Consider the following 23,524-nt stretch of genomic DNA (forward strand, 5'->3'; position numbering starts at 1 on the left):
TATGGCTGAGACTCGATCCTAAAAGCCCTGTAACTGTTCTCACAGTGACTCAATTAAAAAATAAATTAAAAATAATAATAATAGAGTTTTCTGTCAAAACATTGAATGCAATCAAAGTAAAGAGTAAAGTGAAAATCATCAGCCACACAGGCAGAGTGGGGGGGGGCGGGGTATGCTGGGGTTCTTGGTGGTGGAACATGTGCGCTGGTGAAGGGATGGGTGTTTCACCATTGTATGACTGAGACTTAAACCTGAAAGCTTTGTAACTGTTGTCATGGTGATTCAAAAAAAAAACTTAAATTAAGCTTGATAGAAGTAAAAAAAAATAATAATAAAAAAATAAAGCAAGCAGCTGTGGGTCCGAGCTCCGGCTTCAGAGGCAGTGGGGGGAGGGGGAGGGGGACTTCCAGTGTCACATTCAGCCTGGCAGCGGGAATCTAGTGTGAGTCCCATGTGAGTCCTGTGTGGCCAGGGCGCGTCCACAGCTGACCCCTTTGTCACTTTGGCTGCCTCAGGTCACTCGTTTTTGTTGTTGTTTGTTTTGGGTCACACCCAGCGATGCTCAGGGGTTACTCCTGGCTCTGTGCTCAGGACTCACTTCTGGTGGTGTTGGGGAGACTATCTGGGATGCCGGGGATCGAACCCAGGTCAGCCACGTGCAAGGCAAGTCCCCTACCTACTGTACCATGGCTCTGGCCCCGCCTTGGGTCACCCCTGAAAACGTGGGGTCCCAGGGAGTAAGTCTGAGCGTGTCTAGCTCTACTCCGAAGGGAGGGGAGGGGCCCGGCGTTCCCCTGCGCTGCCAGAAGGGACACCTGGCATGGCCGCAAACCAAAATTAGTTGATAGATAAGAGCGAGAGCGTTTGGAGAGGGCGGGAGTCTGGGAGCCCCGGGCGGGACCCCAGTTCTCTGCTGCAGCTACACCCCTCACCCACCTACACGCCCGACTCTGTGGGTTACCGTCAGGGACACTAAAATGAATAAGGGGGGCCTGGAGCAAGAGCACAGCGGAATGCGTTTGTCTTGCACACGACTGACCTGGGTTCAAGCCCCGGCATCCCATATAGTCCCTGGAGCACTGCCAGGAGTCATTCCTGAGTGCAGAATGACTCTGGAGTGACCCTGAGCAGCTCCAGCTGTGTCCTCCCCCTTCAAAAAAAAAAAAAGAGTAAGTGTAGCCATATCTTTGATGGGGTCCTGTCCAGTTGAGACCTGGGCAAGAACTGATTACAGAGACATAGGGTGGGGTGGTCAAGGAAGGCTTTCTGGAGGAGGTGCTGCTTAACTGGAAGTGCTAGATAGATTTGGGACGGAGAGAGGGCTTTGAAGACTGAGGGACAAGCAGGTGGTCAGAGGCCCAGGGGCTCACGGGAGTCAGGGTGGTCACGGCCTGGTTTGCAGGGCGGGAGAGGGAGGGAGAGTGCTGCAGGAGCCTGGAGGAGCGGGTCCAGAGGAGACCCCCAGTGAGGCAGCGGGTGCTGGGAGGATGCAGGCAGGGGAGGCAGGGAGGTGGGGGGCTGGGCGTGCCAGGGAGACAGGCAGGGCGGTGGGGGGAGAGACCAAAGGGGCACTCACTGGTGGGCCCTGCTTCTGTCACGGGGGCGGCCAGTGACCAGAATCCAGGCAGGGGACAGGTTGGGAGGAACAGAGAGTGGGGGGGGAGGTGCTGAGTTCGGGGCTTCCTGGAAAGAGGCTGGCAGGCCTGAGGGTCAGCGCTCAGCCTGAAGCGTTACTTCCGGGGCCGCCACCTTGATCACTGTGACGCCCCCGCCCCCGGGTAGCACCCCTGGCCTGACCGTGCAGAGCTGCGGGGTGCTGCAGGCGGGGGGCGGGGGGCGTGGGGGGTGCGGAGGCTTCCCGGGGTGGTCACTGCACTCCACGTGGTGGCGCTGTGGTCTCTCCGGGCACGGTCAGCGGCGGAACTGCAGGCATCTCGGAGGTGGCCAGAGCTGAGCCAAGGCGGCTGGGCGGGAGAGATGAGCAGCACAGCGGGAGGAAGTGCGGCGGCGGGGGGGGGGGGGGGGGGGCGGGGGGGGTGGCAGGAACGCAGAGGCAACAATCCCCGCGGGGGGCTGGGGCCTCAGCCAGGAGGTGGCATCCCTGAGCCCAGCCACAACTCAGAGACGCCCCCATCCCGCACACAGGTGGCAAAGTGGCCACCTAGCAATTTTTCTTGGGGGGGCACACCTGACAGTGCTCAGGGGTCACTCCTGCGGGGGTGGGGTCTCAGGGGACCATCCTGGGGGCCAGGGATCGAATCCATGTCAGCTCTGCGCAAGGCGGCAAGCGCACTACCCACTGTGCTATCTCTCTGGCCCCCCGCTTAGAAGGCAGTGAGCAGGTTGCCAACACTGGTGTTTTACATCTTCAGCAAAATGTAACTGACATCCTGTTCATTTTAGGGCTGCTGCAATATTATATTACACATAAGGTGAGATGAACTCAGTTCCTTTAGTTTAATAGTTATTTCTGCTGGGGCTGGAGTGATAGCACAGCGGGTAGGGCGTTTGCCTTGCACGCGGCCAACCCGGGTTCGAATCCCAGCATCCCATATGGTCCCCTGAGCACTGCCAGGAGTAAATCCTGAGTGCAGAGTCAGGAGTAACCCCTGTGCATCGCCGGGTGTGACCCAAAAAGCAAAAAAAAAAAAAAAAAGTTATTTCTGCTACCAGTTTTCCCCTTGTGATGAGAATTTAAAATTAACAAAACAAAACTCAGCAATACACAGCAGTAGGTCATCGCCGAAAGCCACCGCGCAGTCCACGAAGCCAGAGCTTAGGGACCGAGTTTGTTTGTTTTCGGGGCCACACTCAATGGTGCTCAGGGGTGACACCTGGCTCTGCACTCAGAAATGACTCCAGTCAGTGCACGGGGAACCATATGGGACGCTGGGGATCGAACCCTGGTTGGCCGCATGCAAGGCAAATACCCTCCCTGCTGTACTATCACTTCAGGCCCCACCCAGGGATCTTTTAACTGGGACTTTGCCCCTGGACCTCCCCACCCACCCCCCTCGATTTGTCAACATTTAATATTCTTTGGGGCTGTGATAATCAGTACACTTCAAACTCTGACCAAGCTACATGTCTTGTTTTTTGTTTTGGGGCCACCGTCCCAACAACGGGACGACAGTGCGACAGTGCTCACCAGTGATGCTCAGGGCTACTCCTTGCTCTGCATCCAGGAATCACCTGTGGCAGTGCTCGGGGGACTCTGTGGGATGCTAGGGACTGAACTCGGGTGAGCCGCGAGCAAGGCATGCGCCCTCGCTGTGCCGTCACTCCAGGGGGCCCCCGGAGCTACGTATCTTTGTCCTTTAAAGTTTTTGAAAAAGAAATAACAGTTTCTCCAGGTTGGAAAGGCGGTCTTTGGGGATGGAGTTGGGCTCACTGGCCACTCCTCTGTTTCTGGACTCAGGAGTGAGACCCCTTCCCCCTGCCAGGTGACGCTTGAGAGGGGACCAGATGTGGTGCCAGGGATCGAGTCAGGGTCTGCTGCAGGGAGGGCAAGTGCCTTCACCTCAGCACTATGTCCCCAACTCCAAGCAAAGTCTTTTAAGAGTGAACCCATAGGATGACCAAGATATAAAAAAGAATGTCTTGGGGCTGGAGCGATAGCACAGCAGGTAGGGCGTTTGTCTTGCACCTGGCTGACCCAGGTTCGATTCCCAGCATCCCATATGGTTCCCTGAGCACCGCCAGGGGTAATTCCTGAATGCATAAGCCAGGAGTAACTCCTGTGCATGGCCGGGTGTGACCCCAAAATCAAAATAATAATTAATAAATAAATTTAAAAGAATGTCTTATACAGCAAAGTTAGTCATATGTGTATTTTTTAAATTTTGGACCACTCCAGGCAGTGTTGGGGGATGCTCAGTATTTGGGGGGGGGTGCTTGGGGACCACATAGTGCTAGGAACTGAACCAAGGGCTCCCCATGTCAGACTTACAATAGTCTCTGAGCTATTTTTCTGGTGTGGTCATAATTTATTATTTTGAATTGTGTGTCCGTGTGTGTATATGCTGGGGCTCACACCCAGGACCTCAGCACACTTGACTCGAGTTATACCACTGAGCGAGATCCCTGCTTCACCTGAGTCAGTGCTTAACAGTAAACTTCATTTTCCAGCAGGATGGGGAGGAAATGAAATATTAAGTGCTTTTGATGGGACACACAAAGAGTTGATCATTAACTACAAATGATACCTATCTGTAGACCTCAAGGAAACCTTCCGAGATAATCACCTAGTAAGATGAAGTATTCATACTCAAGTTTTTGTGGAAAGTGTGAGCTATAAATATGATTTGTTCGAGCAGGCACCAGTAACGTCTCTCATTGAGAGGCTTGTTGTTACTGTTTTAGGCATATCCAGTACGCACGGGTAGCTTGCCAGGCTCTGCCGCGCGGGCAGGATACTCTCGGTAGCTTGCCGGGCTCTCCGAGAGGGGCGGAGGAATCGAACTCGGGTCGGCCGCATGAAAGGCGAACGCCCAACCGCTGTGCTATCGCTCCAGCCCATAAATATGATACATGATTAAAAACTTTCTGCGCCCAAAGGGAGAGCGCTGACTCCATCAAGACACTCTCCTCTCTGATCCTCAGGCTCGCTGCTAATGCCAGGACACATGGTGGCCGCTGTCTGGTGCAGCCCACAGCGTTCCCACGTGGCGTGGGCTCCCGGACAAGAGCCAGCGTAATTTAGATCTGAGGCTGCCAGACACCCGCCCGACCTGAGAGCTGGAAAGGACGGAATGACTGTTGGGCAGTGAAGTCTTCAGTTGTTGTCATCAGGAGGGACGGGGAGGGAGGGAGGAGAAAGACCCCTCAAACCATCATTGCTTCCATGCATATCCGTATTCATTTTTTTCTTTTCTTTTTTTAAATTTATTTTTAATTAGTGAGTCACCGTGAGGGTACAGTTACAGATTTATACATTTTTGTGCTCATGTTTCCCTCATACAAAGTTCGAGAACCCATCCCTTCACCAGTGCCCATTCTCCACCACCAGTAAACCCATCATCCCTCCCACCCTCCCCAATCCCATCTCCCCCCACCCCACCCTGCCACTGTGGCAGGGCATTCCCTTCTGTTCTCTCTCTCTAATTAGGTGTTGTGGTTTGCAATAAAGGTGTTGAGTGGCCACTGTGCTCAGTCTCTAGTCTACATTCAGACCGCATCACCCTTCCCCTGCATGGCCTCCGACGGCATTATACTTGGTGATCCCTTCTCTGAGTTGCCCTCTCCCCAGCATGTGAGGCCAGCCTCCAAGCCATGGAGACAACCTCCTGGTACTTATTTCTACTATTCTTGGGTGTTAATCTCCTACTCTTATTCTATATTCCACAGATGAGTGCAATCTTTCTAAGTCTGTCTCTCTCTTTCTGACTCATTTCACTTAGCATGATACTTTCCATGCCGATCCACTTATATGCAAAACTCATGACCTCTTTTTTTCTTCACTTTTTTTTTTTGGGGGGGGATCACATTGGCAGTGCTCAGGGGTTGCTCCTGGCTCTGCACTCAGGAATCACTCCTGGGTCCCGTTTGGGATGCCGGCAAATGCTCTGCCTGCAGTATCATCACTCTGGCCTCTCCTAGGTGTTTGGAATACGTTAGCCAGGCAGTCCTTCCCTTCACAAAGATGCCAGCACATCCCTCCGCCCCTCCTAGCAACCATTCCTGCCCACCCTTTTGGCAAGATTGTAAAGTATTTCATATTGATCAGTGCATCCTGGAGGCTACTCCGTTGGAAAGGGTGTTCCTCAAGTCTGGAGTGATACATATTTTAGGGGGGAGAGGGGGGGTGCACCTCCCCAGAAATGCTCAGACATACGGCCTCAGGGAATGAGCTGGGCTTGGCCACCTGGCAAGGCAGCCACCTTTGCCCCTGTACTGTCTCTCTGGCCCTCGGAGATACAGAGTATCTATTTCTGGAGATATTTTCTTCCTTAAATTGCTAATTGCCCAACCTTGCTTGTTGGACTGGAGCCATAGCATAGTAGGTAGGGCGTTTGCCTTGAACACCGTCAACCCGGATTTGATTCCTCTGTCCCTCTCGGAGAGCCCGGCAAGCTACCGAGAGTATCCCGCCGGCATGGCAGAGCCTGGCAAGCTACCCATGGTGTATTCGGTATGCCAAAAACAGTGACTAGTCTCACAATGGAGATGTTACTGGTGCCCGCTCGAGCAAATCGATGAACAATGGGATGACAGTTCTACAGTGCTAATATTCTGAGGACTTGGGGACATGGAGATGGCTCATGCTTAGGGTATGTGAGTCCCGAGTTCTACCCCTGGCACCCTATATCTGCTCCAGCCCTGCTGGGTGCAGCCTTGATGGGCCCCAAGTAGGGATGGAAGTAACCCCACACCCACCAGCACCGCAGGGTATGGCATTTATTCAAAGTATTTTGAGAGGCAGAGAACTCGTACATCAGGGAGGGCACTTGCCTTTGCACGTGGCCAGCTGGGTTTGATTCCTGGCACCACAGAGGGTCCCCCAAGTCCCACCAGGAGTGAGCCCTGAGCACAGAGCTAGGAGTAAGACCTGAGCACCTCCAGGTGTGACCAAAAAAAAAATTTTTTTTGACAAGCCAGAGAGATAGTACGGGGGTAAGGCACTTGCCTTGCATGCGGCTGACCCAAGTTCAGTCCCCAGCACCATGTAGGGTCCCCTGAGCACTGCCAGGAGTGAGCCCTGAGCACAGAACCAGGAGTAAATCCTGAGCATAGCTGATTGTGGTCTCAAGGCAAAACAAAACTGAAGATTCTGAAGATTGCTCACGGCATACTTGTTTCCAGCTTTTTCTAGAAACTTCCTGACCTCTCCCCAGAGCAGCCCCGCCCTTGGGCAGCGGGACCTGCAGCCTTTGGCAACCGTGGCCAATTGCTAGTACCGAGGCTCTGCGGCCCACGGACCAGAGACCCCTGCTCCACAGTCCTGAGCAAGCAGCCGGTGTGGCCCAACTCCCCCTTCCATCCCTGAACCCCCACCGGCAAGACGTGGGCCTTAGACTTAATGCTCTAGGCTGCCAGTCACACCTCTGGGGCTTGAGAATTTGATTTGTTGTTATTTGATGTCCGTGGGACATTGAAAGAACGCCTGGCCGCCCACCTACGAGATGGTCAGACTTCTTCATCAAGACCCTGAACAAATGATTTGATGCTCTTCGTGTTTCTGGAGCGAGCAGATGCCATTGGGCTACACTAGCACGCGACAGGGACAAATGGAGACGTTCCTGGCGCCCGCTCGAGCAAATCGATGAGCAACGGGATGACGAGTGATACAAGTTGTTGTTATTGTTGTTTTGAGGCCATACCCGGCTATATTCAGGCCTTACTCCTGGCTCTCCAGTCAGGGTTCACACCTTGGAAAGGGTGTTCCTCAAGTCTGGAGTGATACATATTTTAGGGGGGAGAGGGGGGTGGACCTCCCCAGCAATGCTCAGACATACGGCCTCAGGGATTGAGCTGGGCTTGGCCACCTGGCAAGGCGGACCATGCTCAGGGGACCATATAGGGTGCTGGGGATCAAACTCAGGTCGGCAACAGGAAAGGCAAACGCTCTACCCATTGTACTATCCTACCGACCCGGGTGGTGGGTAGATGAGGGGTGTTTGAGAGTTTGGCAGTGTGACGGATAGGGCCAGTCCCAGGGCTATTACTAAGGTGCAAATGACACTGGGCCCCTCGGGTGCGGGTGCAAGAGGGCACCCAGAAAGCCCTGAGCCCAAGTTCTGAACAATTTCATCAGGACCAGTGGCTCAAAGCAAAGTCGAACTCCAAACAACATTGTCCAAGTCTGAAATCAAAGCAAGTTGGTGCCTAGGCTTTCTCTGAGCTACTGATGTCAGTTGGACAGGGAAGCTGGTATAAAGTGCACCGCACAATCACCAGGGTCACGTACAGTCTCTAATAACCATAAATATCCAAGATCCCAGCCAGAGAGAGAGTACAGCGGGTAGCAGGCTTGCCCTGCACACTGCCAACCTGAGTTTGATCCCCAACATCAGAGCTCCCAGGAGTAACTCCTGTGCACAAACCGGGTGTGTCCCCACCCTGATACAACTAAATAAATAAAATCCGAGATCCGGTGCCTATGGGCTGGAGAGGAATTGGTCACGCGAAAGACTTACTTTTCTTTTTGGGGACCAAGACATGCAGGGGCTTAAACCTGGTCCTCCTGCAAGCAAAGCTTGCGCTCTCCACGTTGGGCGATCACTCTGGCCGTGTTTTTCTGCTTGGAACCCGTATCCCCATATGTCTTTTTAAACTTCTGATTTGCATACCTGTAATATGCATTATTAACTATTCCACACGGAAATAATAATTTATAATACACCTTATAATGCACCAATGATTACTTATGGACTCGCTTGGTAATAGAACGTTCTGTGAGATAACGCAGTCGGCTTTGAAACACACCTCGATATCTGTTTCTAAGAAAAAGGCTCTTTTCTAAGAAAAACACTCTTTGCTCCCCATCCTCGCGCGTCCCCGCCGGTGCGGAGCGCTGCAGTGACACCGCCCAGACAGCGGGAGGCGCTGCACTCAGCGGCCCCACAACTCCTCGACACTCTTTCTAACCCAGCAATGGCGTGTGCTGTTTGGGTCCTTTTCTAGGAGTAGCCAAAACTAAAGCCCGACCCGAGAGGAAAGGAGTGCCCTCGTTCCCGCAGACCTTGTCCCCCTGAGAGAGCTAGAGAACACATTGACTTCTCCTTACATGCTTACCCAAGATCCGGGTCTGCGCGGAAGTGCCAGCGCGGGGAGAAAGTTGGCGCCTGGCGGCAGGCGCAGCGGCGGGCAGCCCCGGACGGCGAGGGGTCCTGGCGTGGAGCGAGCCGGCGGCCCGAGTCGGCGGCTGACTGAGCGGCGCAGCCGGGGAACGCGGAGGCGCGGCGGGACGAGCGGAGCCGGAGCCGACGGACAAACGGCGCGGCGGGGCCTGCGAGCGAGCGGGCGCACGAGTGCGGGGCGCAGCCATGATCACCTCGGCCGGTGAGTGCGGCCGCAGCCGGCGCGCAGCAGGGAGGAGCCGCCGCGCCGGCTTTTAGCTGAGTCAGGGCCGGTGACTGGGCACGTCCCGGCGGGGCGCCGGCCTGCGCGGCCGCCGCTGTCCCGAGCCCGGCGCCGCGGCCACACCCCCGTGCCGGGCTCCGGGGGGCGTCCCGGGCTCGGTGTCGGGGGTCCGCCCGCGCCGGCGCTGCCCCGCACGCGGCGGCCCGGGACTCCGGGGCTCCGGGGCTCCGGGGCTCCGGGGGCGCCTTTGTGCGGGGCAGCGCCCCCCGCCGGCTCCCGAGCCCCGCGTCTGCCCGGCCCGGTGGGGATGCGGGGGCCGGACGCGCCGCTGTCAGGTGCGGGGCGCCGCGGGTGCGGCCCGACCCTGGGACCCGGATCCCCCCTTCGCCCCAGCCCTGCCGTGTTTCAAAGGGACCCGCGATCGGCACCGTCTGCGCCGTCCCGCTGCTGCTTTCCCTGGGCGGGGGGCGGCGTGTCCCCGTTTCCCGCCCCGGCTCTCCTCTGCGCCCCGTTTCCCGCCCTCCCGCCTCTCTCCATCCAGGACTCGCTGTCCCCGCGCGGGGCCCCCTGTCGGGCTGTCGTGGGTGGTCGCGGCGGGCGTCTGGGCTGACTTGGTTCTTAGCACCCAGCCCCCGGCGGAAGTTGAGAAGTGTGTCTCGAATGAGGCGATGGGGGGCTTGGTCAGGCCCCAGGGCCGTGGGATCCGAGGCTGAGCCGACGCCGCGTGGGGTGGCTTGGACCACCTGCTGGACGGGGTTGGGGTGCCCAGCTCTGCGCCCCGCCTGCAAGCTGTCCCTCCGTTCCCCTGAGCTCTGGTTCCCCTGCCTGGCGGCCCGGACCTTGCCACTGTGCTCGGCAGGAAGGACCCAGGCGTTGGGGTCAGTCTGCGCCGTCCACTGAGTCACAGTCGTAAGATAGTTACAAACTTACCAAACTTTAGTGATCGAGTACCCATCCCTCCACCTGTGCCCATTCTCTACCACCAGTGCTCGCAGCATCCCTCCCGCTACCCCCCACCCCACCTCTGTGGCAGGTACATTCCCTTTTACTCTCTCTCCTTTGGGGTGTTATGGTTTGCAATACGGGTAGTAAGTGGCCATCGTGTTCGGTCCATAGTCTACTTCCAGCCCGCATCTCCCATCCCGAGCAAGCCCGCCAAGCATCGTTCCCTTAGTGGTCCCTCCTCTGTCCCATTGCCTGTTCCCCCCGTGTACCTATCATCTGATTTAACCTTTTTAGAGCTTATTAGCTGGCTATGTCTTTTGGCCTGTGAGGGTTTTTTTAAGCCTCCTTAAATTTTTCCCACCCACTTTCCAACTCAAAAGAGATTTCTGTTTTACTTTTAAGGTGGAGAAGTGTTTATATATGGAATGGAGAGAGTGTAATTGGTTTATATATGAGATGGAGAGGGTATGATTTAATTGAGTGGTGCATTTCTTTCTTTTTTGGTCTTTGGGCCACACCAGGGGTTACTCCTGCTCTGCACTGGAGAATTTCTCCCAGCTGTGCTTGGGGTTATATGAGACGCCGGGGCTCTCCCAGTGTACTGTCTCCCCAGCTCCTGCGCGGTGCTTTTCTAAGCCAGAGACATCAGCCATGTTACAAATTAGTCATAAATGAAAATAAGCAGAACACTAAATAAAAATGGACTACCACCTTTGGTAAAAGCAGTTAAGACATGTTGATAGGTAGCATGTTTGATATTTTGATGAAGTGCTCTGCTGTGTGTAATCCATTCTGTTTTTTTTTCTTTTTGGGTTACACCCAGCGATGCTCAGGGGTTACTCCTGGCTCCTGTGTTCAAGAATCACTCCTGGCGGTGCTTAGGGGAGCATCTGGGATGCTGGGGATCGAACCGGGTGGGCCTCATGCAAGGCCCTCCCTGCTGTACTATCGCTGCAGCCCCAATCCATTCTGTTTCAAATGTCTTGTCCACCTCCCAAGAAGGCGGCGTCCCTGTGTTCCCCAGTTGTCTATTGAGCACGCTGTCTAGGTTACTTCTGATTGGGGAAGGCGCCTTGGAGTATTCCAAAGATTTGACTGTATTTACTTTTTTTTTTCTTTTTTGGTTGTTTGGGTTTTGGGGGCCACACCTGGCAGTGCTCAAGTCTTCCTTGTGGCTCTGTGCTACAACGGGGACCAGATGGGGTGCCAGAGATCGGACCTGGTCGGGCCACATGCAGCGCTCCGTGCCTGCCTGCTGCTTGGCCCAGATTATACCCTCGTGAGTTTGACTAAAGATTTCCTTTTTTGTAAGTCATTTTATAGCTTCTATTATTTTGCATAGTTTTATTCTCAACTTAGTTAGGAAAGATTTTCTGATTTGGGTCAATAAATTAAGCTGGTGATTCTCAAACTGCAGTGAGCGCCACTTTCACAGGAAGGTTGTGGCCCTGCTTACTGGTCCCATCCTCACAATTTCTGAATCATTTGGGTTGGGGCTAAAAATGCATTTCTAGAAAGTTCCAAAGTGATAGAAATGTATTGGTCTGGGGACCTCACTTTGAAAATCGTTGAAGGAGGCAGGTATTGAGATATATGTAATATCATGAAAGTTTGATAATATAGTTTATTCTAAAATTTTAGATCAAAATACAGATCTTTACAGGGTTGCAGGGGGCAGTGTCAGAGATCCTTCGCCCAGTTGCCTCATGACTGAAGCATACGTTCTACTGTTGAGCCGCATCTCTGACCCTAAGCATTTATAAGGTGTTGTTGTTGTTACCTGTTTGGGGGCCACACCCAGCTGTACTCATGGCTTGCTTTTGGCTCTGTGCTTGAGAGACCAAGTGTGTCACTGAGGATCAAATCTTGAGTTAGCTGCTTCGCGGCACCCCTAGCCCAGACACAAGGCACCTGCTGTACCTCCAGCCGCAAACCTGCAGAGTTTCGAAGAAAGGCAGTCATTCCTCTAGTGAGATCACCCCTCAAAAAAGTGCTAGTTGTTTCCAGTTAGCATATTTTTGATTCGATGTAAGTTTCTGTCTGAGCAAAGTATTATTTTATAACCATGTTACATCTTTTGTCTTATAGCTGGAATTATTTCTCTTCTGGATGAAGATGAACCACAGCTTAAGGTATGAGTTAAAGTCAAATTGACTGGGGCTAGTAGGAATACACCAAAGCTCTTTGGACTTAATCTCACCTCAAATAACCATCTTATCAAACTTATACCCATATTCAGAAAGTTAGTCCCACGGGGGGACAGTAGATTTTCAGTAGAGTTTAGCGTGACTGAGGTAAGTAAATATCAATGTGGCACCTGAAAAACCCTGCTCCCTCTCTTTCTCTATCACTAAGCAGCACAAAAGTTTATTCATTTTTGGTAATTTAAAATGATTTTATTTGACAAATTTTGGAGTACTTTAGATAGGTCTAGACACTTAAGCTCAATATACAATTTATTTATTGACATTTTCTTTTTTATTTAATCACCATGAAATTATAGTTGCTCATGATTGGGGTTTAGGGTATAATGTTTCAATACTGATCTTTTCGCTTTTTTTTTTTTTTCTCTTTTTGGGTCACACCCAGCGATGCTCAGGGGTTACTCCTGGCTTTGCACTCAGGAATTACTCCTGGCAGTGCTTGGGGGACCATATGGGATGCCGGGGATCGAACCCGGGTCGGCCGCATGCAAGGCAAACGCTCTACCCGCTGTGCTATCTCTCTCCGGCCCCTCAATACTGATCTTTTCACCAGTGTCCACATCCCTCTCAAAGTGCCACCCCAACCCTTGTGTGACAATTTTGTTTATTCAAAGGGAAAAAAAATTATTATAGTGAAGGATGAAATATGGTTAGTCTGCTAGTTTATAATGAAAACAAAAAAGCAATGTGGAATTCTAAGAGGAAATATGTATTGGCAAATATCTTTTATTATAGATTAAAAGTTTTAGTAAATATGACAGAATTTGCCATTAATTTGTTTATACTTTTTGGGGGGCCAGTAGGATTACACCTGACTCAGTGCTCAGGGTCTCATACGTGGAGTGGGGTCACCAGGGGGGTACCATGTGCAGTACCACGGGTTGAATTCAGGCCTTCTGTATGCAAAGCATGCACTCCAGCCTGCTGAGCTATCTTGGGCTTAAGTTATTAAAACTTTTTAAAAATAACGTATAATGGTAAGTCTGTCTCAGTATTAAGTTTTATTTTTATCTTTTATAGGAATTTGCACTACACAAATTGAATGCAGTTGTCAATGACTTCTGGGCAGAAATTTCAGAGTCTGTAGACAAAATGTAAGAAATTTTGACTTCTATAAATTTCCTGCTACTAAAGTGTCATGTGTAATCAATCATATTTAGTGTTGTAAGAAAAACCAATCTGAAGGCGGTCTGTTTGTCCTAATTTCTTTCAGAGAAGTTTTGTATGAAGATGAAGGTTTCCGGAGTCGACAGTTTGCAGCTTTAGTGGCATCCAAAGTATTTTACCATTTGGGGGCTTTTGAGGAGTCTCTAAATTATGCTCTCGGAGCTGGTGACCTCTTCAATGTCAATGATAACTCCGAGTATGTAGAGACTATTATAGGTAATTATCTTTGATTTGGTAAGCCTTTATCGTAACTTGTTTCTTGCTCCAGTGCATGTGGCTTTTATTTTTTCAGTTCTCTTCTGGTAATTGCCAAATTTCAGTTTAATCAGAAGTTTATAATATTTCTATAATTTCATGAAAGCATTTAGAAGGTCTTGTTTTTTATACTTCTCCCAGCTGTAAGACTTCAGCTGGGGGGCTGGAGTGATAGTGCAGCAGAGTAGGGTGCCTGCCTTGCATGTGGCTGACCCCGGTTCAGTCCCCAGTACCACATACAATCCGCAGAACCCCGCCAGCATTGAGCCCTGAGCCCAACTGGATCTGGCCCCCAAACAAAACAAATATCCAAAGAGGGGGACTTCATTGGGAAGGAGACTAGGTTCTACTGGATACTCTTACAGCATAAGCCTGAGAACTGAAACTTGAAAGCTAAGGAGGTACGTTTTTCCCATCGGGTGTAAACTTGGGAAAATCTCTCCATATGATCGTTCTGGGATTCCTCTCCTGTCATAGTTGCAGTGTTCTCTCGCTTAATCACCATGGTAAGTTCAGTTTCTCTTAGGGCCCAGTGATTACTTCCTGCAGTCAGAATTGTTTAGATCTGCTTTGTGATTGCCACTTTGTTCTTTGTTTTATTTTTGTTTTGGGGCCACACCCAGTGGCCACATACCCGGGCTTGCTCCTGGCTCAGTACTCCGGGCAGGTGTAGGAATACCACCTGTGGTCCCAAGGATGGAGCCTGGGTGGGCCTTGTCCACGCAAGTGCCTTACCCCTTATGACCCTCTCCAGCCCTGCCACTTTGTTCTTACTACCTGAGTCTGCAGCTTCTCCTTGGATGGATGGATTTCAGTTATGAAATACGTAATGTATTTGTGGTATATTTTAATTTATGAAAGTCCTTTCTTTCCCCAAAGTTTAGAACCATCAGCCATCTATCTAGCTTAACTGCATTGTGCTGATTCTTTTTCTTTTCCTGTGGGGAGAGTGTGGGGTGTGTGTGTGGGTGTGTGGGTGTGTGTGTGTGTGTGTGTGAAGCAAAATAGTTCTTATTGAAAGAAATCTACTTAGATGTGAGAGCAGAGCAAGAGAAGAATAAGTGTTCAGGAGAGAACATGGGCTTCTCCCAATGGGGGGAAAGGCCTAATTCCTTTTTCTCTGAGCCTGTAGTAGTTCTCACCTAATTAGTTTTGTCCTTATATCCTTCTCTTTGAAGAGGATAGCCACTAGCCTCGAGTTTTAGAGAAGGGTTTTTTGTGTATATGTATTTCTTTTTGCCTTCCTATGAAAGTAGAAAAAAAGTTAGAGATAGAATAACTTTTTTTGGTTATTCCTAACACCTTTCATTTAAGGGTTGACTGCAAAGTAGTGGAAGTTGTAAACAGACTTCATCATTAAATTTGTCATTGGAACCCTTCGTGTGTTTTTTTTTGTTGTTGTTGTTGTGTTTTATGTTTGTTTTGGTTTTGGAGGCCACACTTGGGTGATGTTTGGGACTTCCTTGTGGGTCAGGGGTCACTACTGTTGGGGCTCAGGCATCTCTTGGAGTTCCGAGGATTGAACCCGGGTTGGCCATGTGTGAGGCAAGCTTACCTTACCATTGTACTGTCTGTCTCTGTCCAGACCTCCTTCATTATGTTTTCCTGTTCTCCCCATTTACCCAGATTATTGTCAGAAATGAAATTCAATATGTGGATACACTACATTGTATTGTCAGACTTCTTGGGGAGAGGAGTGTGACTAGGTATTACTGCTCCACATTGAAAAAATAAGTATTTATTATTATATTTATTTTAGTTTTGGGGCCACACCCAGCTGTGTTCAGGGCTTACTTCTGTCTCTTGTGCTTGGGGATCACTTCTGGCCTGGCTCAGAGGTGCCAGGGATCAAACCCAGGTTGGCCACTTGCAGGGCAAGCACCCTATACACTGTGCTGTCACGCTCGCCCAATGTCTTTTTTTTTTGACAACAACAACAAGCTGATTAAGCAGCTATTTGTAGCCAGCTCTCAAATAAGCAGCTGAATTAGTTATGTCAATTTAGTCAAGTTCCGTAAGACCATTTGGATCAAGCTAAACATTAGTAATATGTTGAACAGCATCAGCCTTATTGGAATTAGTGTTTAATCCTCTTTCTATGTAAGTCTTGATGGGAACAATAAATTGCTTTGAATATGTAACTTCCTGCACTTAGCTACTTTAAAACTTAGCATTTTATAGTTTTATTAAGTGTGGGCATTTTTTCCCTAGTCAATTAGCCTAATTTATAAGGTGAAATTTTATTTTATTTTCTCCATAGCAAAATGTATTGATCACTACACCAAGCAGTGCGTGGAAAATGCAGATTTACCTGAAGGAGAAAAAAAACCAATTGACCAGAGATTGGAAGGTATCGTGAATAAGATGTTCCAGCGATGTCTAGATGACCACAAGTATAAGCAGGCCATCGGCATTTCCCTGGAGACTCGAAGGCTGGATGTCTTTGAGAAAACTGTACTGGAGTCGGTAAGATCATAGGGCTTTCCGGCTACTGACGGGGATCAGTAAGGCAAATTATTAAAATAAGACTGTCAGGGGTAGTTTGAAAGGAGGATCTAGTTTTAAAATAATGGGTGCTTTGGGGGCAAATTTATATATATGTATATATATGAATCTTGGCTGTGTTTCGTGTTAGTCAAATACCTGCTTCTATCTTATTATTTTCATTTCTTTCAGTTATTGCATGGGGAAGTTACATAGATTACCCTGCCCTTCCGTAGGGAGGCTGTATTGATGAACTACTTGCATGCATAAGTTTATTATGACTAATTACGAATAAGGTTGCTGATTGGGGGAGGTTGCAGTAGCTGATGAATGTAAGTCACCAGTAACAATGATAGGAAAGGCACAGGACTGAGCCAAATGGATGTTGATGCGCATGCCCAGATGGCCTGTGTGTCCCCGGGCTGCCCGCTCTGTGCTCGACTCTTTTGCCCCTGTCTCCCTTCCCTATTCCCTGTGCTTCCCTGCTTCCCTCTCCCTTGCCGTGGCCCGTGGTGCTGCCCGTGCTTGTTGGTAGTGACGGCGCCTCTGTCAGGTGCTTGCTGGGAGTTGGGCATCTACTCACGGTACTTTCCCCTTGACTGCAGTGGTCATGTGGGTCGTATACGTGGCGGTGCTCGGACACACCGGTTGTGGGGCTCGCCGGGGACTGCTGTGGTGCCAGAGGCATGCTCCCTAGTGGCCGCTCTCCTGCCTCTGAAGATCATAGTCTTGTGGCTTGAGGTGGGGCCGCCCTTGGCTCAGGTGGGCACCACTGGAGCCTGGAGTTGCGGCCTCCGTGCTGGCAAGGCAGGAGAGTTTGCCTTTGAGGAACGCTGCCACCTGGTCCCTTTACCAAAACTTATTTATCTGCTTTATTCCTTCTCAAAAGTCTGAGCTCAACTGTCGCTTTTTCACAGTAGCAACACTGTTGTAACTTACAGCCATTTTAGGTGGTTCTTAGTAATGTTTTAGAGTGGTAGTTCTTAGTAATCGCGGGATAGTGTTTGCAAGTCATTTTCCAAAAGACAGGAAATGTACTTTGGGGGAAGATTTTTGTCTAATTATTTTTCCCTTCCCCCCCCCTTTGGTTTTGGTTTGGTTTTGGAGGGCTATACCAAGTTGTGCCCAGTGTTGACTCCTGGCTCAGTGCTCAGGGATCACTCTTCACTGGCTCAGGTTACCGCATGAGGTGCTGGGCATCAAATCCGGGTCAGTCATGTGTAAGGTAGGCCATTGTCTTACCTGCTGTACTGTCTCTCCAACCCCCTATTATTTTTACATCCCCCCAATTTTTTAAAAAAATGTTTTTATTGTTTAATCTTTGCCTGAAATGACACATACCAAACACTGTCACTGTCACTGTCATCCCATTGCTCATCAGTTTGCTCGAGCGGTTACCAGTAACGTCTCCATTGTGAGATTTGTTACTGTTTTTGGCACATTGAATATGCCACAGGTAGCTTGCCAGGCTCTGCTGTGCGGGCGGGATACTCTCGGTAGCTTGCCGGGCTCTCCGAGAGGGACGGAGGAATTGAACCCAGGTCGGCCACGTGCAAGGCAAGTGCCCTGCCGCTGTGCTCCAGCCCATACCAAACACATTAAAATAAATCTTCTGGGTCTGGAATGTAGCTGGTGGGCTTGCCTGACCCCCAAACCAAAAGCTATTAAATGAAATAAAAAGGAAATTTGTTTCTAAATAAATACAATGTTTTGGTGATCAGAAAATGATGTATCTTTAAATCTCTTTCAGAATGATGTTCCAGGAATGCTAGCGTACAGCCTCAAGCTCTGTATGTCTTTAATGCAGAATAAGCAGTTTCGAAATAAAGTGCTAAGAGTTTTAGTCAAAATCTACATGAACTTGGAAAAGCCAGACTTCATCAATGTTTGTCAGGTAATGCTGTGTTGTGTCCGTTGTGCGCTTCTGAGCTCTCCTTCACTCCGTGCCATGTGGCACGCTGGTGGCTTCCCACAGCACTCTGAATGGGGGGGTTTTACTAACTAAAACTCAACTGAAACTATTTTGTTGCACTGTATCTTCCTGGTTTTGTTTTTATTTTTTTGTTTGTTTGTTTGTTTTTTTGGTCACACCTGGTGATGCCCAGGGGTCACTCCTGGCTCTGCACTCAGGAATTACCCCGGCGTTGCTCAGGGGATCATATGGGATGCTGGGAATTGAACGCGGGTCAGCTGCGTGCAAGGCAAACACCCTCCCCGCTGTGCTATCGCTCCAGCCCCTCTTCCTGTAATTTTTGATTTTGAAAATAATCTAAGCATTTAAGGAAATCTTGGAGACAAGATTTTTTTTTTTTTAATGTAGATGAAAGATAAAAATAGCACCTATGCCAGGTGTGATCCCTGAGCTGGGAGCAAGCACTGAACCCCGAAGGTGTGGCTCAGAAGACTTAAAACATACATTAATTTAAAAGTGCCTATGCTGCATCATTCTAAGAAGAATTCCAAATGTAAGAATTACTTGCTCTGTGAGCCAGAGAGCAGGAGTCCAGGTGCTTGCCTTGTCCAAGATGGATCCCTCAGCCCTGGGCACCTCTGCGATTCCCCAGAGCACCTGTGGGCTTTGACTCCCCCTGAAAAACAACAGAAATGAATTGATTTTACTATTCAAGCACCCAGACCATGTTGGATTTATTTTCTTTATCTTTTTTCATGTGTGAATTTCCATTTTAAAAAATGTCGGGGCAGTGCAGGAAGTATATAAACTGAAGTATTTCTCTCCCTTTCCCCTGGCTGTCCACAGAGATTGTGTGAATGTTTTTCCCACTAGCATATGCTGGGCCAGATCATTCTTTCAAAGAATTTAGTGATACTTTACCAGCTGAAAGTTGTTATAGGCTTTCTTTTTTAAGTAAAATTTTATTGATCTCCCATTGGTTTGTATGGGTTTGCTTCCCTTTTTATTTATATTTTTGGCTTTTTGACTCTTTGGGTCACACCCAGTGATGTTCAGGGGTTACTCCTGGCTCAGCACTCAGGAACTACACATGGAGGTGCTCAGTTATCCACCTGGGATGCTGGGGACCGAACCCAGGTCAGCTGCATGCAAGGAAAACACCCTACCACTGTACTATCTCTCCAGCCCTGGGTTTGCTTTCTGAGAGTTTTGCTTTGATAGTTTTCACCTTACTTGGCAGTGTCTGGAGGGAGCTATTCCTGGCTCTGTGCTTGGGGTCCCTCCTGTCGGTGCTGAGGGAGCCGACGGTACTGGCCACGACTGCTCCTTCGGCACGCAGAGCCTGCACTCAGTGTGCTGAGCTCTGTCCGGTGCCCGCAGATTTGCTCTTTCAGTCACCACAGTTGGCTGCAGATGTAATGGCAGCAGTAGGCATTCGTGTGCATGGATACACGCCCTATGTCAGTAAGGCCTGCAGTTCAGTTCCTCGAACCACTGGGATAAAAACCACAATTACCACGTTACCATGAATTTCATATTTTGCTTAGAGTATATGCATTTTACCCTATGTTTGTGTTTATTACTTTTTTTCCCACTAAAACATATTTTCATTGGATTTTTATGCTTTGTAGATTTCCATTTTAAAAGCAAGACTATTTTTATTGGTGGGGTGGTTAGTGGCCACACCTGGCTGTGCTTAGCATTCCTTCCTCAGTGTGGCACTGCCAAGTGTGACTCCACCAGTTACGGGGGGTGGGGGGGTGGGCGGAAATTAAATACATATTTTGAATTTGTAGTATAGTCACATGATTCAAATTTTTTAAAAATCAGAGTATGCCACGAAAATCTTCCCACGGCTTTCCACTAGCTCCCAAGTTCTCATTCTTGGTGGCAAATATTATTTTTATTTATTATTTTTATTTATTTTGTCCTTCAATTCACATTTTTTTACATTGACTCTTCACAAACATTTGTTTTTATTTTATTTGTTTAAGGTTGTTGGTTTTTGAGCCACACCCCTCTGTGCTCAGGGCTTACTCTTGGCTCTACATTCAGGAATTACTGCTGGTGCACTTGGGGGACTATCTTGGATTTCGGGGATCAAACCTGGGTCGGCCACATGCAAGGCAAGCTCCCGACCCGCTGTACGATCTCTAGTCCCCTTGAAATGTCATTTAGTGGATGTACTTTGTTTTAATGATTCTGATGGTATCACTTGATGTATTTTTTCCTTCTTACTCTGGGGCCGTATCTGGTGGTGATGAGGCTACTCTGTTTGTTTTGTTTGGGGGCCACACCCAACAGTGCTCAGGGCATGCTTCCGGCTTTGCACTCAGGGATCAAACCCTGGGTGGGCCTGTGCAAGACAAGTGCTTCACCACAGTAGTCTGAGAGCTCCAGCCCCAGCTGGCCGAGGCTGCTCTGGCTCTGCGCTGGGGGCTGCTTCTGGCTGTGCGGGAGCATGTGTGCCAGTCCGGAGTCGGGCGTCCTGTGTACCAAGTGTGTGCTTGGCCCATTGAGCTCTCCAGCCCCAGTCATTGATTTCGTTTTCTTTATAATAACGTTCTCAATTTTTGAAATTGTTACTGCTAATGAGATTGACAGAACCCCTGAGTTAAATTCTTTCATGTGTGGAGACCTCCCAAGCCGTGCTTAAGGGGTCCCAGGGCCACCCTTGGTTATATTTAGACAACTGGGCTGGGCCACTCAGTGCTAGGGCCTGTGGGTGCAGTGCTCCTCGGGCCCCACGGGGCTGGGAGCTACCCCCAGCAGTGCTCTAGGAGCCATGTGGCACCAGGGGTCAAGCTTAGGTCCCAGTGCAGGATTTGCTACCGTGTTTTGCTACCTGAGCTGTCTCCTTGGTCCTTAAGTTGACTTCTTCTTCTTTTTTTTTTTTTTTTTGTTTTTGGGTCACACCTGGCGATGCACAGGGGTTACTCGTGGCTCTGCACTCAGGAATTACTCCTGGCGGTGCTCTGGGGACCATATGGGATGCTGGGATTTGAACCCGGGTCGGCCGTGTGCAAGGCAAACGCCCTACCCGCTGTGCTATCACTCCAGCCCCTTAAGTTGACTTCTTACAAGAACATTCGTTTTTGATGATTTTGGTATAAATATATTGCAGATCCTGAGAGTAGTAAGAGAAGTGCATGCTTCTAGTCATTTTCCTTACCTTGTGTTCTGACCTCGCACAGTACTGTGTGTGCTGAATGAATAAAAATAAGTGTATAAAAGTATATATTATGGGTAAGATTTAAAGAAGCTAAGTTTCTTCACCTACCAATTATTGAATACTGTCATTGTCACGTGCAGTTTTAAAAACCGAGTATCATTTGTGTAGATTTTCTTCTTATATATTTTCAGGAGAAGCTTTGCTCCCGTTTGCCTTTACTAGAATTTAGATTTCCTGACTCGTTGACTGTTAATCTCTTAAATATTTTAGACCAAATGTCTAAATCTGTAATTGTTCTTTATCTCCATTTCAGTGCTTAATTTTTTTAGATGATCCTCAGGCTGTGAGTGATATCTTAGAGAAATTGGTAAAGGAAGACAACCTCCTGATGGCTTATCAGATTTGTTTTGATTTGTATGAAAGTGCGAGCCAGCAATTCTTGTCGTCTGTCATCCAGAATCTTCGAACAGTTGGTACTCCCATCGCTTCTGTGCCTGGGTCCACCAATACGGGCACTGTCCCGGGCACCGTCCCAGCGCCAGAGAAAGACAGGTAGAAGTATCTCTTTCTGCAGCAGAATGAATTGAACTATGTTTTAACATTTGGGGATTAAATAGAACATTCATAGAATAAGTTTCATCAGTACTTTTCATGTATTTTAAAGTCTTACTAAAGCTATTGCTCCATTTTGTCTGTGCTAAGCACATTAAGGAAAATCGGAGAAAAATCTGTTTCTTTTTAATTGAATAGTAAATGAAATACAGTAAAATGTACATATCTTACTTAACACAGTTCAGCCAGTGCTGACGGTATAACTCTGTAAGCATCACCTTTTTTGTCATCTTAGAAATTTACCTTGTGCCCTTCAAGGCCAGCCACTGCCTGGGGCCCTCTCCTCACAAACCAGTTTTGATTCTTTTCAATATAAATTTGTTTTGCAGTTTATTATTGAACTATGTAAAAATGTGATCGTATAGCATGTGGTTCTTTTGCTTCTCCTTTTTCACTCAGCATGTCTGATATTCATCTGTATTTTGAGGTAAATCAGTGGCGTTACTTTTTCTCACTGTGAAATTAAAAAAAAATTTTTGTTGTGCCAAGATTGAACCAAGGACCTCACGATTTTTTTTATATAAAACTGGCAAAGTCTCATTCTCTTTATAAATTATATGATAGAAAATAGTTTCTTAAATACATGGGCACCTCATTTTCAGTCATTTTAAAGACTGTCCATACATTCCCTGTATGGCCTTTGATAAAAACTGTATCTGCCAGCATGCCTTCCTGTTTGTCTGTGTCGGTCTTTTTACCAGTCCCGTGGTATCTCCATTTCTAATGCTTATGGTAAAGCTCGTGGTTAGCTAATGAAAGGTCTATAGTCGAGAACTTCCTTTCCAAATTGATTTTAACTGTAATAGGTCTTTTGTATATCCATAAGTCTGTGCTCAGGCCTTACACCTGGTTCTGCCTGGGGGTTACTCCTGACAGGGTCCAGTTCCATTGGGGTCAGGTTCAGGTCAGCTGCATTAAAGACAAACACCACCTGCTCTATGTCTCTCCAGCCCTAGAGATCACATTGTTCCTTACTAATGAGGATATTCTTCAGTTATTCTCAGTAGGGTTTTGTATATTTCAGTGCAGATCTTCACTTTCTACATAGCACTCATGGTGTCCGTGACTAGACCATTTTACTTTATTTGTAACTCATCCCTTTCTCCCTCGTTTTTCTGCTTTGGCAAGAAGTTTCAGTGTGTTATTGGATAGACATGATGAAAGGAGCATATTACCTTGTTCCTGATCAGAGGGGATAATGTTTATTGATTTACTTTTATTTAAACGCCTTTCCTTATATTTATGTGAGTTCACATTCCTTCCGAGTTACCTTCACTTGTATGAAGCTCTTGGTTCAGTTCCTGGCACACACACCCCTCAACCCCAAAATGAAATGATTGTTTCTCTTTCAGTTTTAAGTCTTTTTACCTTGTTCAATTATTTTATTTTTGAGTTTCTCTTAATTCTTATATGTAACATTCTTGTATATCTCTTTTGGGGTCAAGGGGTGGCCACACCTGGCAGTGCTCAGGGGTTGTTCTTGGAGTATCCCTGGCAGTGCTCTGAGAGCTGTATGTTCTACCTACAGGTGATTCAAGCCAGAGTTGGTGGGTAACCCCTGTCCTGTCCCTCCAGCCCCAGTATTATTATATAATTTTTTAAATATCTTCCACCTCTTTTTATTTATTTTGGTTTGGGGGCCATACCTTGCTGTCCTTAAGACTTAACCCTGGCTCAGCACTCAGGGATCATTCCTGGTGGGCTTGGGGGACCATATTGTGTGCCAGGGATAAAACCTGCATTAAAGACAAG

General features: G+C 48.7%; 1 protein-coding gene across 1 annotated transcript in view; it reads left to right on the top strand.

Annotated features, from left to right (window-relative positions):
* Positions 1-8,837: 8,837 nt before the first annotated feature.
* Positions 8,838-23,524, top strand: part of PSMD1 (proteasome 26S subunit, non-ATPase 1) — an 85,009-nt gene continuing 70,322 nt past the window's right edge. The window contains exons 1-7 of the mRNA XM_004610864.3: positions 8,838-9,000; positions 12,055-12,098; positions 13,191-13,264; positions 13,384-13,553; positions 15,853-16,058; positions 17,827-17,970; positions 21,474-21,712. Coding sequence (XP_004610921.2) covers positions 8,985-9,000; positions 12,055-12,098; positions 13,191-13,264; positions 13,384-13,553; positions 15,853-16,058; positions 17,827-17,970; positions 21,474-21,712 — 893 coding nt within the window. The 5' untranslated portion in view covers positions 8,838-8,984. The remainder of the gene's footprint in view (positions 9,001-12,054; positions 12,099-13,190; positions 13,265-13,383; positions 13,554-15,852; positions 16,059-17,826; positions 17,971-21,473; positions 21,713-23,524) is intronic.

Source organism: Sorex araneus, chromosome X (assembly GCF_027595985.1).
Source record: "Sorex araneus isolate mSorAra2 chromosome X, mSorAra2.pri, whole genome shotgun sequence".
NCBI lineage: Eukaryota > Metazoa > Chordata > Mammalia > Eulipotyphla > Soricidae > Sorex > Sorex araneus.